The sequence below is a fragment of the Portunus trituberculatus genome, chromosome 49 (genome assembly GCF_017591435.1).
Source record: "Portunus trituberculatus isolate SZX2019 chromosome 49, ASM1759143v1, whole genome shotgun sequence".
Classification (NCBI taxonomy): domain Eukaryota; kingdom Metazoa; phylum Arthropoda; class Malacostraca; order Decapoda; family Portunidae; genus Portunus; species Portunus trituberculatus.
Window position 1 is genome coordinate 4502055 of NC_059303.1, and position 25429 is coordinate 4527483.

General features: G+C 38.9%; 2 protein-coding genes across 8 annotated transcripts in view; one reads left to right on the plus strand and one right to left on the minus strand.

Annotated features, from left to right (window-relative positions):
* LOC123499065 (lysine-specific demethylase 5A-like) overlaps positions 1-15627 on the plus strand; it is a 36654-nt gene extending 21027 nt beyond the window's left edge. For both annotated transcript variants that reach the window (XM_045246661.1, XM_045246662.1), the window contains 13 exons: positions 3332-3526; positions 3821-4002; positions 4199-4323; positions 4534-4684; positions 5147-5417; positions 5578-5768; positions 5890-6208; positions 7231-7383; positions 7687-7849; positions 8063-8207; positions 10838-11033; positions 12061-13020; positions 13236-15627. In XM_045246661.1, coding sequence (XP_045102596.1) covers positions 3332-3526; positions 3821-4002; positions 4199-4323; positions 4534-4684; positions 5147-5417; positions 5578-5768; positions 5890-6208; positions 7231-7383; positions 7687-7849; positions 8063-8207; positions 10838-11033; positions 12061-13020; positions 13236-13325 — 3141 coding nt within the window. In that variant the 3' untranslated portion in view covers positions 13326-15627. The remainder of the gene's footprint in view (positions 1-3331; positions 3527-3820; positions 4003-4198; positions 4324-4533; positions 4685-5146; positions 5418-5577; positions 5769-5889; positions 6209-7230; positions 7384-7686; positions 7850-8062; positions 8208-10837; positions 11034-12060; positions 13021-13235) is intronic.
* Positions 15628-15636: 9 nt separating this feature from the next.
* The window catches only part of LOC123499066 (translation factor Guf1, mitochondrial-like), a 28395-nt gene continuing 18602 nt past the window's right edge, over positions 15637-25429 (minus strand). For 4 of the 6 annotated variants that reach the window (XM_045246667.1, XM_045246663.1, XM_045246666.1 and 1 more), the window contains exons 14-15: positions 22793-22876; positions 21687-22626 (exon numbers count right to left, since the gene is read on the minus strand). In XM_045246667.1, coding sequence (XP_045102602.1) covers positions 22498-22626; positions 22793-22876 — 213 coding nt within the window. In that variant the 3' untranslated portion in view covers positions 21687-22497. Of the gene's footprint in view, positions 15862-21686; positions 22627-22792; positions 22877-25429 lie in introns of those variants that run through there. The other 2 variants (XM_045246665.1, XM_045246664.1) reach the window with 2 other exon arrangements.

The following is a 25429-nucleotide window of genomic DNA, read 5'->3' on the forward strand; positions in this document are numbered from 1 at the left end:
GTGAGGGGTTGTCCGTTACTGAGAGCGGTTTGTCTGTGAGACGCTTAAACATCCCCTTTCCCTTTCTCAGTAGTTAATTTTCTTTAAGGTGGAAATTCGATGACTCGATATCAATATCGGTTTTTTGGCTCTCCAATTGCTATTTTTTCACTGAATTCAATAATATTTATACACAAGGTGTACGTTTATGGTGTACATCTTCAGTGTTAATTTGGTACAGAAATGTGGCGTAGTTTTTTTGCAATAAATATTTTTTCGGCGATAAGAAAATAATTCAAAATACCATTATAAAATCAAAACTAATAACAGTGTGGCAATTTCCTCTTAACCACTTATAATATACATAACAACAAATAAATGTCAGCATCGGCATACACATAACCTATGTTATAAAAATTTCATTACACGCCAAATTGTTACCTTTTTTTCATAAAAAGATTTGAGTTTATAAGCCTGTTGTAAATTTATTTGAGTGAGTTCATGCATTATCATGCTGGCATTTGTTAAGATGAGGTGGTTGATCATTTTGCTGCAAAAGTTTTGAAATTGACCAATTACTGAAAAAGTTATTCAACAATATATGCTGAAAAACTGAAAGTCGAGAAAACGCATTTTTCTGTGAACATCTTCAAAACCCCACATAACTCACTCCAATATGTACCAAACTCAGATATGTACTTACATAATCCCTTGACAACTGTTTGGAGGCTGGTAGTGGCTGTTTAGATAGTTTCAGGCCATGTTACATCATGGGAATGTCGTCTATATAGCCTCTCTGAATGGTGAGCTCTCACTTGCCTGTCAGCCTTACAGGCTCCTGGTCCCGTTATTATCATATTAGAATATATAACATATCACTGATAGGTTCTGAATGGTGAACAACACTGTCACATTTGTCACACCGAAGATTTATAGTACAATCAAACAAATAACTTGTCACTTTTGCGGTGATTCCGTTGCCACATTCACATTTCACCAAATTGAAAATTGTTTGCAGTCTTTGTAATGATATCACTAACAAGGCACTATCCTCACTAGTTTGGTGAACTTCACTCTCCTCTGGTGGCAGGAGACTATGCCTGTAGCTTGCAGCAGACACGTGAGGGTCGGGAGTGGCAGGGGTGGTGGCGGCGGAGGTGGAAGCCTCGCCAGTACTACCACCACGTGTCTCAGGCTCCTCACTTTCTTCTCTTTTCCACCTTTTCAAGGCTTTCTGGCGGGCTGTTTCAACCTGAGTCTTTCTTTTACCACTTACACGTGGCATTGTCACAATTTGGGGACTCAACACGTGTAAAGTACGATCAACAGGTAGGCTGCAGGCACGCACACTTCCTAAGGCTGTATCAATTGGTACTGAGGATTTAGCATCTTCCTCACCCTCACTGCCTGATCCTAAACTGTCGTACAAGTACATCACGCAAAAAAAAAAAAAAAACAGCTCAAAAAGGAAATAAATACAAGCAAAACAAAGACTAGAAGAAAAAGGGCGTGTGCGCTTGGGTATTTAAAGGGCCGGCCCTTTAAACCCGCCATTACCAGGTAAGCAGTGCGTTATGCGCCTGGCAACTTCGGCCATAGCTTCCCTCTCCAGAGACGAACCCAAGTACCAAGTTTCCAATTTTTCAATTTTTTGGACCAAATTAACGAATTTCCCCCTTAAGTAATGCAAAAAGATATTTTCATGATTTAATTCATCTTCTACACTCAATGTTGAAATAAGAGTTCATTATTACCTATTTAAGAAGTGTATAGTAATAAAGATTTGTCTTACCAAGAATAGATGGATGAAAAAATGTAGTTTCCTGTTTGGTGGAATGGCCAATTCCCATGTGGTCCAGTGGCATCTTTAATAAACATTTAATGACTGCCTGAAGGACATGGCTGAGGTGACAAAGGAGTGGAAGAGGACAAGGGATCGTCAAAGTCAGAATAGACTACCTCCACACTATTGCAACCTCCCCATAGATAACAGACTTGCCTTCTTTCTCTAATGCCATTCCACCTCCTTATCCTGTGTCTGTCTTTCTCTCCCTCTGTTTTCTATATAAATTAGTGTGTTTCCTAAATAACTTCCGAAACCCTTCTAACTTTTGTTCCACATTGCCATTCAGGAAACAACTAAGGCATATTCTCTATAGAAAGTGTTCCCCCTCATCCTAAACATGTCATTTTAGCAGAGAAGTGATAAACTGCTGATTGCTGATACTTCACAGGTCCACACCTTATGCAATCTTGCTATAGAGTATTGCCCTGTTGCAAACTTGCCGTAAACATCCTCTAAGGCAGTAATCTGCAACGTGAACAAGTATTTCTTGGAGAGAGAGAGAGCGAGCGAGCGAGCGCTAGCTAGCCCACTTCATACTAAATTAGTCTTAGTCAAAAGAATGAAGGAATGAAATTGTTGACTTCCAAAGATTGGTAAATGAAGAAACATCAACTGATTGGAGAAGTTTTATTTTAGTGTTGTATGCAGTCTGCACCGAGCGCTAGCTAGCCCACTTCATACTAAATTAGTCTTAGTCAAAAGAATGAAGGAATGAAATTGTTGACTTCCAAAGATTGGTAAATGAAGAAATATCAACTGATTGGAGAAGTTTTATTTTAGTGTTGTATGCAGTCTGCACTTGGTCAGTTGTGGCACACAACTGACACTCTCTCTCTCTCTCTCTCTCTCTCTCTCTCTCTCTCTCTCTCTCTCTCTCTCTCTCTCTCTCTCTCTCTCTCTCTCTCTCTCTCTCTCTCTCTCTCTCTCTCTCTCTCTCTCTCTCTCTCTCTCTCTCTCTCTCTCTCTCTCTCTCTCTCTCTCTCTCTCTCTCTCTCTCTCTCAGTTTGGTAGTGTCAGTATCCTTGCTTGCCCAACAACATACAAACAAATGCCGAACTAGCATTTCACTTTGGCTCACTGCAAGTCCAACCAGCCAGGGACCACAAATCCCCATGAGTGTTACTCCGGTGATTCCCACAGGCAAGCAGTCACCACTCTATACCTCACTATAATCGTTGATGAGCAAAACAGGTTACAGTGGTATCTAGCATACCTTTTTTGGCTTGGTTATCATGTCTGCAGGGCACACAGTAACCATGGATTCTTGGGGCAAAAAGAATAATAAACTACCATAAAGTAAAAAGAAAAAAAAAAAAAAAACGGATAGGTTAGTCGAGTGTTATTGAGCAAAATCCATTATTGGGAGGCACCACCGTATAATTCTTCTCTCTCTCTCTCTCTCTCTCTCTCTCTCTCTCTCTCTCTCTCTCTCTCTCTCTCTCTCTCTCTCTCTCTCTCCTTTTGTTTGGAACTGTAGTTTGATTACCATACTTATTCTTGTTTCAGCTGGCTATTGGGCGGGAGTGTGTTCTTCACTACAGCAATTTGAAACGTTACTGTGTATTCTCCCACAATGAATTGGTGTGTAAAATGGCATCAACTCCTGATGAGCTGGACCTTACAGTAGCAGCTGCCACCTACCAGGACATGCTGCGGATGGTGGACCTTGAAAAGAAGCTACGCAGATCACTTCTCCATTGGGTGAGGCATTTGTGAATTAAAATCATATTGAAAAAAAATCACTGTATTTTTACCTATATAATCTGAATATAGTGTGTATTTGGAGTAATAATTGTTTGGAGATGCTTAGTTGTTTTGAGAATATTTCATTCCTTCAATTTCCACAGAAAATACCTCTGCTTCTTGGGCCTAGCCATGGAGTTAATCAGTATTGTGATGTAATTTTCTCTGAAGTTTTCACTTCATGATTAATTTTTTGCATTGTAGGTAGTCAGTGGCAGTAAAGTAAATATGAATTGAAATTGGTGTTTGCAGGGTGTGACCAGTGCAGAAAGAGAGGCTTTTGAGCTGCTGCCAGATGATGAACGGCAGTGTGATTTCTGCAAAACAACCTGTTTCTTATCTGCAGTGACATGTACATGTACCCAAGAGCGCCTTGTGTGCTTGAGGCATTACAAAATGCTGTGTGAATGTGCACCAGAGAACCACACATTAAGGTACATAGTGCGATGTGTTAGCTTTATGCAATACTGTGCTGATATTCTTATCATAGTGTTATGAAAGTTTGGTAGGCTTCCATTGCTGTATTTTTTTTAATGTTATAATTAATTACTGATTGTGGAATGTAAAGTCTCCTTACTAGGAACATGCAAATTTTCATCCATTATATATTGTTTCTGTGTGGTCTTGCAGATACCGTTACACTTTGGATGAGCTGCCGCCGCTACTGCAACGCCTCAAGGTGCGAGCAGAGTCCTTTGATCACTGGGCAGTCAAAGTGAAGGAAGCTCTGGAGGCAAAGCCTGAAGATAAATTAGGTGAGTTACCACATACTACTATTTAATGGCTCTCTGCCTCTCCATTTTAAAAGTTTGCATAAAAGCACAACAAAGTAAAATTCATCATTGAATGCAAGAAATTGATAGATAAGTCTACCTTGGGTTATGATTATAATGATTTGATTATTTTGTTTTGTAAAGAAGATATCCCTACAATACCAGCATTAATAAATGTATTGATGCTTGCAGAGCTAAGTGATTTGCGAGAGCTTGTTGAGGAAGCAGAGTCTCAAAGGTTCCCTGAAAGTGAACTGCTTCAGACCTTGATTCAGGCAGTGACCGAGGCTGAGAAATGTGCAACTGTTGCTGCTCACCTGGCCACAAAGAAGGTTCGCACCAGGTGAGTATACATATTGTGAGGCTTTCCCAGTTGTATATGTGGTTGTCAGCACACAGATTGATGTAAAGACTTAAGTTATAGTAGCATTTTCAATATTTATCCATGAATAAAATCTTTGTTATAATAGAGTGGAACAGCCTGGATGCTTATTTTGCAGCTTTGATGAATAGATAAATTAACAAGTCACTTCTTGTCTCATCTACTACTGTAACACATTGTAACTTATAATGTTCTCATGATTATTGCTAATTATGTACATTTTCAAAATTTTGTAGTTCTTAAGTATTTCTCAAGTTTGTCTTATTCTGAGTAGTTTTGGGTAGTTCATATAGAAATATTGAGGTAGCTGGATCTTCTGTTGTTAGATTCATTGACAAATTAGATGGTTGTGCCACTTGCTCGTATATAAATATGAATTGATTTTTACTTTTCTTTGAAATCAATTATGTCTTTTATTATCAGGACTCGAGGAAGTGGGGAGGCCAAAAGCAGATTGACTCTAGAAGAGCTGAGGCTTTTCCATGAGCAGATTGAGTCTCTGGCATGTGTGGTGCGTGAAGGTGAAGCGGTGAAGGATCTCCTGAACCGAGTCACCACCTTCCAGAAGGAGGCAGTGGAGATGCTCACTCAGGACAACCCAGATTCAGATGTCATTGCCAAGATGGTGGACACTGGCTGCTCCTTGGACATAGATCTGCCTGAGTTGCCCAGGCTCAAACACAAGCTCCAACAGGTAGGAAATAACATTAACAAAGCTAATGTGTTTTTCATTTATTAATATCTGATTATTTTTTGTGTTGGTGTCTATAATTTCTTATTACCTTCATCATTCAACTTGAAGAAGAGGGATTGGTATTATTTATCTATTCAGTGATATAATATCCAACACACAGGTTGAATGGGTTGAGGAGGTGGAGGAAACACTGGAAGGTTCAGTAACAGTAGATTGTGTAAGAAAGCTATTGGACTCCGGGATATCCTTGCCCCCCCACCCAAAGATTGAAAGGGCCATGGCTCAGTTGCAGCAGCTTCTGACAAATATGGAAACCTGGGAGGAAAAAGCTAGTCAAGCACTGAATGCTAAGTAAGTCAAGTTTTGCATGCTCATAGGAGCAAATGTATTTGATATATCTGTAATTGTGCAAAAAAGAAAACGCATGAAGAATCATGAAGCAGACCTGTATCTCTTGACATTAATGTTTCAGGCCTGGCATCAGTGTAAGTGAAGGAGAGGAACTGGTGAAGCAAGCAGAGGAGGTGCCTGCGCACCTACCCAGTGTTGCTGCTCTCAAGGATGCTGTAAAGCGGGCCCGTGAGTGGACCAACAAGGTTACCACACTACAAAAAGGAGAAACTGCTCCACTACTGGAAACAGTGGAGAGCTTAGTGGCTAGGGGGCGTCCTATTCCACTGCACCTTGAGCCCTTGGCTGAACTTGAGGAAAATGTAGAAGCAGCCCATGCTTGGCTGGAAAAAACAGCTCGTACCTTCTTAAAGAAAAATTCACATCTCACTCTATTGGAGGTAAGATCTAGGTTTTTCTAAATGTACATTTTTATGTTTGGTTATTGGAAAAACTATACATTCATATGTAATTTGTTATATTGAAGTGCATGCTTCTGTGAATTTGGCAATGATTCTTTAAATATTCCAGTATGCATCCATTCACACATTTAACCCGTTCAACATGATGACGTGTGTTTTGCGTCATCAAGGTGCTCATGAAATATCCAATGACTTGCATATTGCATCATGGCTGCCTTCTCCCAAGATGCTGTATTTTCTTTGTTTTACTGTATGAGATCTCTCAGAAAGTAGGTCATATATGATATGATGGCATACTTGACTTTCATCGTTATTATAAAGGTATACGATTTTCTTATATCAGCCTAAGTTCTGGTGAACCATGTTGGAAATAATTATTATATATATATATTTTTTTTTTTTTTTTTTTTTTTTTTTACCAACAGATTAGTTTACCTTCAAAGTTAACGTTTTCTTGTTTGTTATACGGAGAAAATGTCCTTCAGACGGCAGACTATAATTTTTCTCTAAAATTTGGATGGGTTTATTTCTTATTGTAAGTACCTGTTATGAAAAATCACTTGCCATCATTATTATTTCCATAGTGGGGGGGGGGGAGAGAGAGAGAGAGAGAGAGAGAGCTGTCTCTGAGTCAGGTATCTCCCCACCCCCACCCCAGATATGGTGCCAGGAGCCATTTTCTGTTGTCCGGAGTGAAGAGGTTAAGGGGTCCTTCAGGCTCCATATATAATGTTCAGATATACAGAGATTCCTATGCCAAGGAATCAATTTCAGTGTATGATGATGTATTCTTGTGATTGTTGATATGATGATGAATTCTTGTGATTGCCACAGGCTAGAGCCTTCAATTTCCTGATGATTTATTGCCAGAGAAATTTGATCTTGGGAATGTTATAAGCTAGTGTGGGAAGACCTTTTCTCTTTGAAAAAGACTGTTGATAATAGGGTCATTACAGCTCAGCATAGTATGGACTTTTATGGGTTTTTATTTATTTTCCCAGGTCTTGGTGCCTCGCACAGATATTGGTGTAGTTTCTGGTAAGAGGAAGAGGGTTAAGAGAGAGGAGATGTCTGCCTTGCAGCAGCAGGCTCAACTCCTGGACATATCTATGGAAGATGCTGCTAATTCAGCAATTGTGGTGAAAGCTTTCAAGGTGACTTCATTCTTTACTTTTTAATGAGTAATTTCACTTATAATGGTTATATCTTACTTAATTTCATTAAGATGTTATCTATTACTTAACTCTGATTCATTCTTTTGGCTCTTTTATTCCAAGTCATGATCACTATTGTTCTGAAAGACTCCATCCATACATATATACTTGTTAACCCTGTTCAGAATAATTATCTGGTGTCTTAGCAGCCTCCTTGTGTAAGCATACAGCTTAGATATTCTGCTGAACCACTTTGTTTCTTCTTTTATCTTGAAGTGTTTCATTTGATTTCTACTTTTGAAGGAATGTGAAGAGAGAGAGCTTGGAGCCATGCGAGCTTTAAGGGCTCATAACCGCAACAAGCGAGATGGGGATATTCCACAAGAAGGAGCCACCTTCTGTCTTTGTCACAAGCCTCCACAACCCAATATGTTAACTTGTTCTCTGTGCCTCGATCTATTTCACAGTAAGTGTGCTTCAGCATTCGTAGATATAACTTTATTCCTTGTCCATTCATATATATTGAACAATTAAGCATCAGTGTATTCACAAGATGATGCAAGGAGATGAATATACTAAAATCAACTAATGTGTGGTGTGAACTACAGAATCATTAGGTAACATGAAAATTAATGTATGCAGACTTGGAAAAAATTTAATACTAATTAAAAATTTTCAGGTGGATGTGTTCCTTCATCTCATCGTAGTAAAGTGAAACTTAGTAATGAAGGCCGATTTTTATGTCCATCATGTGAGAGGTCACGACGCCCTCGTCTCGAGACCATCCTATCCCTCCTGGTGACTCTGCAGAAGCTGCCTGTCAGGTATGATTGATTAGATTAGGCTCATAGACCAGATGCTGTGTGAGTAATACTAATAGCCCTATAATACCATTTTTTATTAACTCATTCGCCCCGGAAGTTAGAAAACACGCACCGCGCTCCATCCGGGCGGCCCACGCGCACCAAGATTTGAAGCTTTAGTATTGAATAATCAATGTTTTAGCCATAAACTCAATATATTCATCACATACTATATATCAGGATGTGTAAAAATATTTGTATGTTACAATACACTTCCCATTGCTATGCTAAAAATGAAAACAATAGAAAATTTTACTTTTTATTTATTTATTTATTTATTTTATTTTTATTTATTTATTTATTTATTTTATTTTATTTTTTTTTTTTACAATTCGGGAGATTTCTCCCTGAATCTTTCGAGTGGTGGTGCTGTGATGGCGGAGGTGGAGGGCTGTGAGGGAAAGGCGGAGGTGGAGGGGAGTGTGGTGAAGCCGGAGGTGGAGGGCTGTGAGGGAAAGGCGGAGGTGGAGGGGAGTGCGGTGAAACCGGAGGTGGAGGGCTGTGAGGGAAAGGCGGAGGTGGAGGAGAGTGCGGTGAAGCCGGAGGTGGAGGGCTGTGGCCTGGTAGCAATCATGAATTGCCATATTTCTGTCTGTACAGATAGCCTAAAGCATCTTATATCAGAGTGAAGCATCTCATTTGCGGTAAACACTGTTATTTATTGTTGAAAAGAGTCCCCTAATATATCTAGCATTTGCATGCCAGTATGTGTAGCAAATGGCAACATATACCTGTCATGCAAAATATACATTATTTCAAACACGAAATAAATTGCGCGCGAACAGAGAGAGAGAGAGAGAGAGAGAGAGAGAGAGAGAGAGAGAGAGAGAGAGCTTCAATGTCAGCACACACACACACACAAACCTGCAAAAACTACGAATGGAAACACTATGAGAGAGAGAGAGAGAGGGGCTTCAATGTCAGCACACACACACACACGAAAACCTGCAAAAAACTACGAATGGAAACACTATGAGAGAGAGAGAGAGAGAGAGAGAGAGAGAGAGAGAGAGAGAGAGAGAGAGAGAGAGAGAGAGGAGGGGGGGATAGGATTATCACCTGACATGTGAGACTGATAAGTTCGTTCTCTTTCTCTCTCTCTCTTTCTGTAAGCTGGTGGCTGTGGCTGCTAAAGCTGACGAAACAGAGAAAAAATAAACCTTCATGCGAAAACTTATTCTTGTCTGCGATATAATAGTTACATATATTCATTTTCCTAGATAATATACATATCTAAGAAAACAAATGGCTTCTGGTTTTCTTGGGTACATTCATCTAAAACGCTTATGGCCCGCAAGACGTAATAATATGTCCCCGGACTGGAGGTAAGGCTTCTGGACGTATATATACGTCACCGGACTGGCGCGCGTAGCCACCATGACGTATATATATGTCCCCGGACTGAAGGGGTTAAGAACATTACAGTATTAAACATTATGTAGTGTGTAATTTCTTTATGTACTTTTTCCCCCATCACTGTCCTAATGAGCAGAGTCAATAATTTAATTTTACTATATTGACACTGCTGTCTGCTTGTTTATTTGTATATCTACATTGCAACAGTGGATTCATTATTATTGTGTTTTAAGACAAGGCTGAGGAGATAGATACCAAGATTAAGACATAAGCCCAGCAGGCATATAGATCCAGACTAAGGGTGCACTTTTCTTCCCCATAATGTTAGAGCTGACAGCTATGAGTCCATTCTAATGATAGCCTAAGTGGTAGTGACTGAACAGAATATAGGAATCTATTGTGTGGGCGTACGAGTAGTTGCCACTCGCATCATGCAAGGTTTAAGATAGGGTCTACTTTGCTGTCTGCTATCATAGGCAATAGTCTGACACTGACATGACTTACCAAATTGAGGTAATAGCTTTATTCTTTCGGTGGGAACATTGTCATGAAAAATATTTCATAGCAACACTTCTTGCATAGCTGTCAGTGACAGCTCCTATACATCAGGTTTCCTTTGTTTTCTGCACAAAGCAAGCATTTCAGTTATTCATTATGGCTAATCTTATAATGGAAAAAAAAAAAAAAAAAGCATTAGACATGTCACATGGAAGATAGCAATGATGAAGACTGTGAGGAACTTGTATATACATTTGATTATGCTCCCTCACATTAATATCACAAAGGTAATGTGTTTTACATTTTGGAAAATTGTTTTGGTTGTTTTCTTTCTGTACTGCAGATGCTCATGCTTAGCAAGTCAGTGCTGGCAGACTAAGCTGTGCATGCAGTGCTGCACTGGTAATTTAATACCAACAATGATTACATTTTCTCATAAAATTGGTTGATATCTTTACCATTGTTAAATGTTTTGTTGATCATTTTATCTTCCTGTCTTATAGTTTACATTACACTTCACAGAGGGTTAGCTGTACAGGATGATACGTAAGAAATTTTTGCATTATTTTTCCAATCCAGTTGCTGTTTGCTGCTAGAATGTATCCCCCTTTTCTGCCTGTCATTCAAGTGATCCTTTTTGAAGTCATAAGTATTTTTCTTCACTACATTTTTAATTTTTTCCCCCACATTTTAATTTTAACTCCACACATTTCTTAGTTATACTTTTTCTTCACCAGGTTACCAGAAGCGGAAGCCCTTCAGTGCCTGACAGAACGAGCTATGTCCTGGCAGGACCGAGCCCGGCAGCTGATGAAGACAGAGGAGTTGACTGCTGCCTTAGCAAAATTATCAGTATTCTTACAAAAGCTTGTTGAAGCTCAAGTAAAGCAACAGCAGCAGCAGCACAAAGGAGCATCTACTCAGGGACAAGATGTGAGTATTTCAGGAATAAATTTTTTTTACTATTTACGCTTATGGAAAATTGTTTGTAAGCAACTACAGTGGGATATGCAGCACACAAAGTTTTTGACTTATAACCAGTGTGTTAATCTAAGCAGTAGTGTTCCCATTCCCACTTGGCTTTGCTTTATTTACAAAGATAGACTTTATGACTAATATGTTATCCAACCAAAAAATGTAGAAAAAAATTTGCTTTGCTTGTAATGGCTAACTTAGCTTATATCAACTCCACATGGGAGGGTATGAAATATTTATTTATTTAAATTTTTATTTTATTTATTTTTTTGTGTGATTTTATGGTAAGTTTGTTAATGGAACAGGATGTTATGTATTATGCCTGTTCATACTACAGTTTGAAATGACAAAAAAGAAAGAAAAATCAATACAGTTTTGTCATCTGACTGTGTTTCAACTATATTAGCAATTTTGAAATGGATTTTGGTTGTAAGCCAAGTGCAAGTACACCATTGTATGCTTGATGATTAATAATATAATCTTTTCACAAGTCCTGCATTCTCTTGAAAATAGATCAAAATGTTTTACTCTCCAACAAATGAGATGTAATTCAAGAGAAAGATGTCAAATAGGTACTATTAATACTTCTTATCTTCTTGTGGAACTTGTTAATGAGTAAAGAGCCCAAGAACTAAAGGCAGAATGACCAAAGACATACAGTTACTGTAGGTATTCAGGGATGATCTATCTTAAGCAATAATCCATTGAGAAGAATAAACATGTTACTTAAAAGTATTGATATCAATAGTAATATCACTGTAATTATCATGTTAGTCCCTAGTACTACTATATAATTATCATGTTGGTCCTCAGTACTACATTAATCTTGTTGATGAATTATTTGATAAACATGCTGAAGATATTCTTCTGAGGTTTAGCACATTGGGTATGTTTTGTGGCACATGCTTGTCAATTGTTGGTAGAGTGCAGCATGGATTAACACTAAGTGAACTTTTCCTAAAAAGTTGAATCTTAAATCTTTCAGGAGAAAATGGAAGTAGACGACTCTACAAATGATGATTCGTTGCTCAGTGAAGACAGCGAAACCAAAGTGGATGTGGAGAAGGAAAATACAACCAAAAAACTGGATGAGGGTAGTTGGGAACATGCTTACTCAAGCAACAAACAGAACAAGGAAAAGAAATCAGAGATTGACAAAGCACGCTGGAGTCGTTTGGTGGCAACCTTGATGGAGAACCAAGACACCCCCCTCATCTCTCTGACTCCAAGGACACGCTCCCAGGTGCAGGACCTTCTGGTAGAAGGAGAACTACAGGAAGTAAGTCTTGATGAAACTACTCATATGTGGAGAGTTTTGCAGGCTGCCAGTCATCCACCATCTATGCTGGAAGACACTCTTCTTTCATTTAACTCTGCCAATGGAGGAAGTGATGAAAACAAAGTTAAAAAGGCAGCACCAAAGAAACGCAAATCCCAGACTGAGGGATTGGACGATCCTCCTAAGTCCCCTCATAAGTCTCCCATTAAGAAAACAAAATTGGGAAAGATCTGTCCCATTGATGGAAAAACTCCAAAGGGAGTAGTGAAGAAGAAAGCTCTTCCTAAAAGTATAGAAAAGAAAAAGAAAGAAGGAGGAGGAGGAGGAATAGGTGGGGGAGGAGGAGGAGGCAGTGGTGGAGGAGGAGGAGGACCAGGACCAAATAAAGAAGGCCCAAAGAAAAAGACCATGGGTGTTGGGAGAAAGAAAAAAATGCAGTCTGCCACATCAAATAGTTTACAGAGTGATGATGATGACGATGATACAGATGAGGCTTGTGCAGCCAGCAAGTGCCAACACCCCGGAGGGCAGAATGTAGACTGGGTGCAGTGTGACGGATGTGAAGGATGGTTCCACTACGTGTGCGTTGGGCTGAAGGCTGGCGACGTGCACGAAGATGAAGAGTACATGTGCCTCAGGTGCACCACCAAACAACCTGCACCTAAGGTAGGAGATGATGAAGTAACATTGTAATGGGCAAGCAAGAACAGGGTTTCTTTTTATTTGTTTTGCTTCAGTAATTCGATTAATTTTGTAAAGAGAGAGACGAGTGAGGGAGGCATATTTATTTTGAGGTCTAGAAATGAGCAAAGCTCTTGGGAGATGAAAAAGTCATCAGTGCTGTACTGGATGTAGGAAACTGATGTCCCATTAACTTACAGCCAGGAGAGTTGACGGAAGAGGAAAGTGTGGACATCCTCCTCAGCCTGGCCTCAAGTCTGCCACCCAAGGACTCTATTACACTGAAGTAAAAGTATACTGCAATTTTTTTTTTTTTTTTTTTTTTTTTTCCCTTAAGAAAATTCAGAAATGACTATAGAGCCATAGTTTTTTTTTTTTTTTTTTTTGCTGAAATGCTAGTACTATAATATGGAAAAGATGTATTTATTTTTATTTATTTCTTTCTTCCTCTGCATTTCACCTAAAAGTTGTGGTTATGATTAGTCATTAAAGAGTATGTGCTAATGTACGTACATACATTATAACTTAATGATGAGGATAATTAGTGTGAAACATTCAGTACCTGCTGTGACATTTTGAACATCTTATCTCAACTAGTTACCCTGACATAGTATTAAGGAATGTTTGATTGTGTCAGCCAAAGCAGATTGATAGTTTGTCATTTCCTGGTTAATAGTTTGGTCACGTGAGCAGTGCTGGAAGCAAATTTTTATTTATAGAAATTAAAGGTATACCTTTCTAATTGTCCACAGTAGACAGTCCAAATACATATTATTATTAGTAGATCTGAACTTTTGACTTTGTGTATTGGGGCATATATTAGCAGTTGTAGTTTTAAAAGTGCCCTTCACTGAGTGTAGGTCTTTGAGCAAAACTAGTGTTTTCATGTTCTGGTAATTTTTTTTCTTTTTCTTTTTTCTTTCTTATAGGCATTAAGAATGGAAGTTCCCCTGGTTAAGTATTAAACACTATAAATGGCTATCAGCTTGTACTTCGTTATCATGTCTTAATGCAAGTAGTTTTGTACAAAATATTACTGATTCATGCTGTAGATTATGCTATATTCTGTGCTTGTAAAATGTGCAATGGCAATATTTCTGGATTGCATTATGTTCATCTCACATGTCTTTTCCTAAAACGTACAAATTCTTGTCCATCATGTCAATTTCATCAAGTTCATCGTATCTTATAAAATGCTATATTTAGAATGGCACCCAGAAATTCACCACTCTGTACACAATGTAGATTTTTTTGTCAGTAGCTGTTAAGTGTGCTAAAGTATTCACATGTTCACAAGGAACTGTCATAACAATGGTATTGAGCTTATACAAATTCATTCTTTACTTTCCAGGAAATGTTTCTGTAATTTTATAAACTGATACATTTGAGAAATTACATGTAATTATAGTAGCAAAAAGTATTATTCAAGTATCTTGTGAAAAATGCTTGTAAATAGTTATTCTATAAACATCAGTGATGTATCTTGCATATACCTTGTGGTTTTAAAAATTTATAGTTACAGCAAGGTACCTTACAGAGCTGCAGTGCAGTAAAATGTTTTGAAATTAAACTTGCAAACTTGTATAAAAGTTAATGTTAAGAATTGACTCCATCCATCCACAGACAGACATTCTCTAGGTTTTCATGAGTTCTCTGGGTATCTTGATACATAAAAGAAAATAAAAAAAATGAAAAGTCCAGCTTCCTAGTACAACTGCGTGTTTATGATCTGTTACACCTGGGCAAGATAAGCCTAGAGAATGCTGGCTACAGCTCGTGACTAATAAATGTTTCACTCTTAAAAACCATTGGCATAAAAGTTCACTGAATGCATCTTACTTCCATCAAATTTAGTTTTATATGATGGTGTACTTTCATACATATCTGACAAAGATTATTTTAGGTGCTATTTTTCTTTTTCTCCATGACTCATTTCATTATCATATCAATCCATCCAACACCCTGTGCTGGGTACATGATCTCAGTTGCCACCCACCCACTTCATCCAAGGAATTGCATCAACCAAGTATTTAGTTGCCTCCCTACTTGTTTGTACACATCATTATTCTATAGTTTTCACATTTATCTATGATAGGCACTTCATTTTGACTGTATGTACATAGAGTACCAAAAACTCCATTTTGTATATTACTTTCCTTTTTTTGTTTTCTCACCTTTAAGAGCAATCAATAGTGCTGAGTGTCCAAGAAAATGTATTTATAACAGGCATTTTATTGCCTGTGAAATACAGGCATTTCAGAATTGTATTTTCCCAACTGGGACAAATGTTCTGCATGTGCCGCCTCTTGGCAAATATCGAGGAACAAATTGGTAATAATTTCTTCATGGTTGGTACCATGCATTTTTTTTTTTTTTTTTTTTTTTTTTTTTTAACCAAATAATACTGTCACAAAACCTTAGCTTCAAACTGGTTATTAAGAAAAAAACAAAAACAAAAATAAAGTGACGGAGCTTGAAAAAATTTTTTACACCAGTAGTCACACAAACATGTTACTGATTTGTGCCTCAATTTACCAGTGTACCTGTGTTAGTTTAGCTGCACTGCTCATGGTATTAAAGGATATCTTGAAAGCTGGTGAATGTTTCTTATCCTTTAAATACAGTATTTGACATTTTCTTCTCATGCTTAATTTAGCTTATAGTAAAAATCCTGAACAAACTTTTGAAAAACATGTTAAGCCTGATCCCAACCAACAGCGATGTAGAACTGATGCTGTTAAACAGATGGCTTAAAAATTTTCAGAATCCTGAAAATCTGAAGGGGTGTTTCTCTGTTTTACTTTGGAACCAGTTTTTCTCTGAAAACTAAGGTCATGTTAGTATTAGAAAAATAATTTGAGTTTTGCACAAAAAAGAGAATATTATAAGTTGCTAAGAAAGTTGTCTGGGGTGTGAGAACCCTGAGAGTAACACTGCCTGGATCAGTAATACTAAACTAGCACCACATTTATATGCTTGCCAGTAATAGAAAAAAAAGCTTTGACCTGAATCTCTCTCTCTCTCTCCTGTTGCATCCCCCCCTTGTTGCATTGTCTTTCATAATGTTACTGTATCATGTTAGCAGCAAAAGTCCTTCTGTACCATGGCCTTATCCATCCATATATGGAACAACTGAATTGAATTAATAAAGTAAAAAACACCAGATAGCTTATGTCATGTGGTGCTTTGGATCAGGGAAATTAAGATCTTTTTTGGTTGATCATCGGTAAAATGTTATTTAGGGTGTTAATATATTAGGTAAGGTTGAGTGGGGAGAATAGTTTGTTTTAGGAAAGAGATGATGTTATTATCTGGATGAAAGTGCCATAATTGTTTTAAGACATCTTTAATATTATGAGGTAGGAAAGGGAGGTTAAATGTGGAAAAGTTGCAGTACATGCTGTGATGTACTTTGGGCAAGTGAGGAGGATATGTGAAACTGATAGGGGACTATGACAGGTTGAGCATAAGGCTGGTGGAGATTTTGTCTTTAAGAATGTTAAGTTGTGTGTGACTATAAAAACAAAAATAATATGTAATGTTTGGTTGAATATAGGGTGTTTTATGATGAATCAAATGGAAGATGGAGATGGAGTGAGGGAAAATACAGGAATTAATGGGGATACGTATAGGTGATTGTGTTTGAGGTTTCTTGCTGGCAAATTATTTGGGGTTATATTTTAAAATAAGGTAGTGAAGGTCATTTCTATCAGTACCAATGCCACATATATTCCATTGAAGAACAGATATTGAGGCCATTATAGGAAATGTTGAGCTGGTGATAGATGTGGGGTTTGAACTATACAGTAGTCTGGGAGAAGAGAGGGAAGGGGAAATCAGAACTAAAGAGAGTGAGGATAGGTAAAGAGTGATCTGGAGAGAGAGAGAGAGAGAGAGAGAGAGAGAGAGAGAGAGAGATTGGGGTATGGACTAGATAGATTCTCAAGTACATCCAGGTGGTAAGGGAAGGTCAGGAAGCATAGTTCATGTAGTTGAAAAGGAACAAGTAGAGTGGAAAGAGGAGGAAGCAGTAAAGCAGGGAGAGAGAGATTGAGGATCAGGTGAGGTAGTGGGGGAAAGTCTAAGGTATAAAGCAATGGTTTCCAACCTTTTGGCACTCACGACCCCTTACCTAAAAGTTTGAAACCCATGTAACCACCTACTTAGGACTTACTATCAGCAGCTTAATTTTCCTTTCACTTTCTGTGAAGGCGAGGAAAAGAATGGCACGCATTCACCTAATGACACTGAACTAATGTAGCACATGAAAAAAAAAAAAAAAAAAAAAAAAAGTATAAAAAAATATAATTGATGAGATAAAATTAACATTATCCCAAGTTACTTCTGGCAAGGCTTCGCGACCACCCAGGGGGTTGCGACCCATTGATTGGGAATCTGCTATAAAGGTTTTAATGGCCTTCATAGTTTCAGCAGGGAGGTCAGTGAGGGCCAGTGGCATATTGAGAGATATATTTACATGGGGCAAAACCTGAAAATGCTGTCGCCGAAAGTAATAAAAATGTGAGATTACGTTTAATACACTTGTATATTATGCTATACATACATGAAGTTTCAATCAATATTTTGTACACCTTCAATTTTGCAAAGTTTAAAATGACATCTATATTCTCAGTAACCCTACTTGTGCCACCCCTGAGATATGAACCACCCAGGGCATTCACCCCACTCACTCCCCATTATAATTATGCCACTGGTGAGGAGGGGGATATGAAAACTGCAGGTTTTAGCATCAAAAGATGGTATGGGAGTGGGAGAAAGGTTTTGAGGTGGATGGTAAACCTCTGCTGTGGTACAAAGGATTGTTTTAGTGTCAGATGACTGAGAAGTGGGAGGAAGATTTTGAGGGAGATGATGAACCTCTGCCATGATATGACGGATCATTTCATAATTAATAGGTGAAGTTGAGCATGAGAGTAGACTCGAGGTGTGTTTTTGTGTCTCAAGTGAAGTGGTGAAGGGGTCATGAGGAGTAAGGTCTTCTTGGATGATGTTTGAGGTGTGTAAGTGGGAGAACTGATGGTGGAAGCTGAAGTTGCAGAAGAAAGGGAGCGCCTGGTTCAGCATGTGCGAGAACATTGTGAGAGAGGAAGGTGGGAGGATAAAGAAAGGAGAATTCAAGGTTCAACACTGAGAAGGAATTTGATGTTGAAAATAAGGGTGACGGTAGATGGACTAACAGATATAGATGAGAAAGATGGAGTCATAGATGTAGAGAAGGAGAAGAGGCTAGCAAGAGTAGAAGTGGGGCAGGTTGCATGAGATATGGTAGTGGAAGAAGTTTGGTTAAAGAACCACATAACAGGTTGAGGAGAGAAGCCTAAACAATTCATGCTTCTTTTAGGGTTAGGCCCTGTTTGAAGTGGAGTGCTGCCACCAGCTTCAAATCTATATGTGAGGCATCCATGGTGAAAGACATTATGTTGTCCTGTGCAGTTTGCACAGGTACAAATTTGAGATGGGCATTCAGGATGGCTATGAGTATTTGCAGCACAGAAAGGGCAGCAAGCTGTTGATCTGCACTAATTGGCTGGATGGCCAAAGCATCAACAGTTTTGGCATTGACAAGGGGTTGGACTCTGAAGCAGATCCTGCCAATATATACCTCAGGAGGTAAAGTGAAGTTACTGAAAGCTATTTTGGCTATGTTATGTTTTGTATTTTTGGTTGCCAGGAGAAGGGACGGTGTAGTAATGAATATATGAAATGTTGAGAAAGTCCTGGGAAGTCTGAAGAGCGAAGTCTGAAGAGCAGATTTGTTGCAGGATAGGAACCTCAAACTCCCCTTGAGACTTCTGGCATCTTGCCAAAAACATCAACTTTACTTTTTCATCTTTCCCTCCTTTATTTCATCCTGATGGTTCCACTGCCATCTCTGTCTCTAAAGCTGAACTCTTCTCTCAAACCTTTGCTGATAACTCTACCTTGAATGATTCTCAGCTTGTCCCTCCCTCTCCTCCTTCCTCTGACTATTTCATGTCTTCAATCAAAATTCTTTGTAATGTTTACCATGCCCTTGCTGGCCTAAACCCTCAGAAAGCTTATGGACCTGATGGGGTCCCTCCTATTGTTCTCAAAAACTGTGCTGCCATGCTTGCACCTTGTCTGGCCAAACTCTTTCAACTTTGTAACTTCTACCTTTCCTTCTTGTTAGAAGTTTGCCTACATTCAGTCTGTTCCAAAAAAGAGTGGCTGTTCTAATCCCTCTAACTACTGTCTTATACCTTTAATCTCTTGTTTGTCTAAAGTTTTTTAATCTATCCTCAATAGGAAGATTCTTAAGCATCTGTCACTTCATAATCTTCTATCTGATCACCAGTATGGCTTCCGTCAAGATCGCTCTATTGGTGACCTGGCTTTCTTTACTGAATCTTTTAGAGATTTCGGTGAAACGTTTGCTGTCACATCAGACATATCACAAACTTTTGATAGAGTCTGGAATAAAGCTTTGATTTCAAAACTGCCCTCCTACGGTTTCTATCCTTCTCTCTGCAACTTTATCTCATGTTTCCTTTCCAACCAATCTATTGCTGCTATGGTAGACGACCACTGTTCTCCTAAATCTATTAATAGTGGTGTTCCTCAGGGTTTTGTCCTGTCACCCACTCTCTTTTTATTGTTCATTAATGATCTTAACCAAACTTCTCGCCCTATCCACTCCTACACTGATGATAGCACCCTACATCTTTCCACATCCTTTCAGAGGTCCAACCCTTCAGGAACTCAACAGATCATGCAGGGATGCCGCAGAATGGCTGACTTCTGATCATTCTAAGATTTCCGATTGGGGCAGAGAAAATCTAATAGTTTTCAATGCCTCTAAAACTCCATCTATCAGCTCGACACACCTTCCAGACAACTATCCTATCTTCTTCAATGACACTCAATTGTCTCCCTCTTCCACACTGAATATCCTCAGTCTGTCCTTTACTCATAATCTTAACTGGAAACTTCACATCTCATCTCTTGCTAAAACAGCTTCTAGACTATGAAGTTAGGCATTCTCCACCAGCTTTTCTTGGCCCTCCAACTGTTTACTCTGTACAAGGACTTTATCCACCCCTGTATGGAGTACTCGTACTCTTCGCATGTTTGGGGGAGTTCCACTCACACAGCTTTATTAGATAGGGAGGAATCAAAAGCTTTTTGTCTCATCAACTCCCCTCCTCTGACTATCTGTCTTCAGCCTCTTTTTCACTGTTGAAATGTTGCATCTTTTTCTATCTTTTATTGCTATTTCCATTCTAACTGTTCTACTGATCTTGCTAACTGCATGCCTCGCTGCACAAGGCTTTCTTCTTCCTCTCATCTCTTTTCTGTCCAACTCTCTAACACGAGTTAATCAGTACTCTCAATCATTTATACCTTTCACTGGTAAACTCTGGAACTCCCTGCTTGCTTCTGTATTTCCATCTTCCTACGACTTGACTTCTTTTAAGAGAGAGATGTGAAGACATTTGCTCCCTAATTTTGGATAACCCTTCTTATCTTTTAGAGAACCAGCATCAAGTGGGCCTATTTTTTTTTAACATTGTGTTGCCCTTGGCTGGCCTTCTCTCACATAAAAAAAAAAAAAAAACCCTGTGCCTATGGTGGTGTTGAGAAGGGCATGAGGTATTGTGGGGGATAGGCTTGCCTTGGAGGTCTTTTAAGTTGTGCATGTTCTGAGATTCATATTCTGTGTTTACAATTTCAAGTCAGGAGCAATCCTGCCTGGTGTAGGTCACCTCTCTGACTTGTCTTTGGAAGCATTTTTGAAATAGTAGTGTGTTGTCATTGTATCAAGCAGTCATGGGGGATGCAGAAATATCTGTCCCAGCACTGGGAGCTAAACAAGTTCAGTGAAGAGATCTGCTGAGAGGCTGGAGGAGTGGGGGCATAAGGAAGAGTTTGTAGTTTTGAGAGTAGAAGTATGAGGCAGGTAAGCTGCTGAATGTTGATGAGAGTGGGGTTGCACTTTTGATGGGGTATAGGGTTCAAGGGTGGTTATCAGGGAAGAGGGGGACAGAAGGATATGGGAGGAAAAAAGAGGGGAAGCAATAGGTAGAGAGGTAGTAAGCAGGGATAACAGGGGGAAAGGAGTTGAGTGAGGGGGGAGGTCCTTAGTTGAAGTCATGAGTGGAGTCGGGTCAGCAGAGCCAGGAAAGTCTGGGGATTGTGTTAAAGGGGCAGTCCCGGAAGTCCCTACAGTAGGACCAGAAATTTCAATAAATAGTCTAGTCTTTAGAGCCTCGTAAGGAGTAAGGGTAAAGCAAAAGAGAGAGTTTGTCGTACCCATGACATCCCTTAGGCCGCTGGTGATTGACACTAAGGGCAGTCTTGCATCCCAGTGACATAGCACTCACATAGTAGGAAAAGGATTTGGAAAGGTGAGAGAGGGTGGGAAAGAAGTGGGAAGAGAACAAAAGTAAAGAGGGAAAGACCAAGTAAAATTCGTCAAGCAGGGAGCAGATGCCCAAGGCTTGGGAGGGGCCTTGAAACTCCATCCCAGCATTGCGTACCAATCCCCCTGCTCTGAAGTCCCCCACGTCAACAACAGGTGTGGTATAGGGGGATTCATTTATGGAGTATCCTTCACATGTATGAGTATTCCACTCATACTGCACTTTTAGACAGGGTGGAATCAAAAGCACTTTGTCTGATCAACTCTTCTGACTGTTTGTCTTCAGTTTTTCTCTCATTGCTGCTTACTATAGCCAACTACTATTTTCATATTAACTGCTTTTCTGATCTTGTTAACTGTATCCCTCCTCACTTCCCATGGTCTCACTGCACAAGACTACTTTCTCTCATATTCTATCCACCTCTCTAAAAGCAAGAGATAACCAATATTCTCAATCCCTAATCCTCTTCTCTGGTAAACTCTGGAATTCTCAGCCTCCTCCTGTATTTCCTTCTTCCTATAACTTAAACTCAAGAGATAAGTTTTAAGACATACCCTTCATCAGTTGACATTTTTGTTGAGTAATCTTTTTGGAAACTGGCATAAAAGTGGGCCTTTTTCTTTTATATAATATTTTGTTGTCGTTAATGGTGGCTCTCCTACATAAAAAATAAATAAGATGAATAATAATAATAGTACTAATAAACAAATAAAATACACACTTCACACAGCTAATATAGCTGGTCTTTTGGAATTCCTCTCCCTGATGACCAATTCATACAGGATATGTCTTGCTCTCCTACCACAAAAGTTACTACTTATGTCATGTATCTCTTTTCTACTATGTGAATATAGATTTTAGGGTGACTGTCCCACTTTGCTAAGGATTCAAACCATTGAACCTCTCTGCTGTATGCAGAAGACACTAACCTTTATGCCTGTTGACAATGATGATGATAATAATAATGACAATAATAGTCATAATGATAACTACATAAGTTTGATAGCTTTTATAATACAGTTTAATAATATACCTGAGTCAATACTTTGAAGATTTCATGTTATCTCTTCAGCAGATTAATGAAAGTCTCTCGTGGAACTTCAATATTACCGTACATTTTCATCTGCTTCTTCTTGCCTTCAGCTTGACGTCTTAACAGCTTCATCTTTCTCGTGATATCTCCACCATACTGAAATAAAGCAAATGCAAATCATGAAAAGAAAAATAAGTGAATGAAATAATACAATTTCTGAACCTAATAATACAGATAATTCCTATAAATATAATGTCCCCACAACATGATGCCATAGGTGTTATGTACACACCGAACAAGTTTATAAATCAGTAACACTTACACACTTTGCAAGAACATCTTTCCGAAGGGGTTTTATGTCACCGCGTGCCAAGATATTTCCTCCAACAGCTGCTTGAACTGCAATCTGATATATGATAAATGAAAATAACAAATGACATTCATATCTACCTTTCATATACTACTATAAATGACATCCATCGTGTGATAAGATGTTTTACAATGACTCTTAGCAAAGACATCACATCAGTTCAGCAGGTGAGAGAGAGAGAGAGAGAGAGAGAGAGAGAGAGAGAGAGAGAGAGAGAGAGAGAGAATATTAGTACTTATGGAGAGAATTTTAAAAAGAATATTGATCTGTGTTCTCACATTGATGTTAAGGGTTGTGTATAAATACTCAATGAAGCTTTCAAACCTTCAACAATTTATAAGTTGAAATACAACTTAACTAATATCTAAAACATTGTGGTTCTTTTTTTACCATTCAGTCTTGTTGACTGTCCCATAAATTTTGCTACCTGAGGTCAGAGCCATGTTTCTTCTGTCACTAATCTCATACTCTCACCTTCTATAGTCTGTCTACACTTAGATGGCTCCTGGGTCTTCAGCTCAGAGATTTTATAGTGTTACCGCAACTTTTCCTGGCCTCCCCCACCTATCTGCTTATGTTTTCCTCTGCTATACCATGAAGTATAATAGGTTGCAGGTACAATATGTATCCATGTATGCATGTATGCATTCAGTATGTAAGTATATTTAAAGTGTGCTAGGGTGGGGAGGGGACATCCAGGTGTGGCCATGGCCTCATGTCAGGTCAGGATGCTAGAGTTGCCGCAATGTGAATACAGTAAAACCTCGCTTGACGAATGTCTCTAAGGACGAACAATTCGGGAGACGACCAAAAAATTTGTCAATATATCGACCCAGGGGACGAACACGGTTAAACGGCTTGCGGCAGGTGAACCGTTTGTGTGATAGCCAATCCAGCTATCACACAACAACCAAACGAAACATAAGCACAAAAGAAAAGAGAAACAGCAACATACGAAAAATATTACATAACATAATCTCCGTGCCACCACGATTTTCTCCTGTTTTTCCTGGGCATGGTGATGTAACCGGCGCGCTCTACTGTAGATTCCTCGGCGTTATCCTCGCTGCTCTGGTGGCTCTCAGCGTTGCTGTCATCATCATCCTGGCCATGTCCAGGTACTGCAGATTGTGGCACATCCATCGCAGCTGTTTCCTCGCTTGCCTGGCAAGGAACACCGCCCTACTGCCCGCTCCTCTCACACTGAGCATCACCTCCGAGGATCAAAGGAACTTCCTGGCCACATACCTTTAACTCTCCTTCTTGGAAGTCCAAACTTGCTCCCACACGCGTGAGGAAGTCAATCCCCAGCAGGCAAGGGTCTTCCAAGGCAGAGACGAAGACTGACAATTTTTCCATGTTTCCCACGCCGATGTTCACTAAAACGGGGCCCCACATAGCGGCACTGACTTGTGACGCTACACAGCTGTTGTGTAGCTCTGGCACGATGCACACATCCAAAGTCCTCTCTCATGACTGTCTTCTCGGATCTTGTCTGTCTTCCTTCCCATCCTCCTCTCCTCCATTCCATCATGCCATCAACGTCCAGTCTCTCAAGTAAATAACCTTTTCTTTTTTATTAATTTTATTATCATTTTGATAGCATTTAGGTAAGTAAAACAATTTAGGCTTTTTATAATTATTTTGTTCATGTCATGCATACATTAAAGGTCTATTTTGAATGGGTTTTATGGACAAAAGTATGATTTTTTTTTGGCCTGGAATGGATTAATGGTATTTCAATACATTCTTATGGGAAAAATTTATTCAGGAGACGAACAAATCAGGTGACGAACAGGATTTAGGAACGAATTATGGTCGTGAGGTGAGGTTTTACTGTATTTCCACCATGCCATGACATATAGGTTGCACCCATATATATATATATATATATATATATATATATATATATATATATATATATATATATATATATATATATATATATATATGAGAGATGGGACTGTGAGGGGTCAAGCTCTATAATCATATGACTTTATTATTTTTTTCTCTTTCATTTCCACTCCTTTGACTTATATTTTTTACTTGTTACACTGAAACATTTCAGTTTAACACTACTTGCCTACCAAGTGTCTAACATGGTATTGAATCATCCTTTCATTCCATCTCATAGCAACGTTGGAAACAAAAAATGTGTCACATTTCTGCTTTGTTCTAGTATAATGTGCTTCTGTTGGGTTATTGTTCAAAACATATCGTAGCATATTGATGATACTGATTTTATGTGAACAATAATTGCTTTCTGCTCAGTAACACACTCATCACAAGGGTAGCTGACGGTTTTCCTTATGATCTGACAACCACACATTTCTTTGAGATCTTTGAGACACTACCCAGACCAAGTCCCAGGAGCCATCTAAGCATAGACAGCCTATAATTGGCTTATTTTTCTTGTTCTATTTTACAATTAGAGACAAAGAGATTTTTCATTTCCACCAAAATCACCTTTCATGTGTAAGATGCCAGATTTGTATTGGTATAACTCTATACTTTGTAAAATTTATTTGGATTTTGGTAGGAATAAAGTCAATTTGCTACAAGACAGGAATACGTAATCCAATCAGCAGG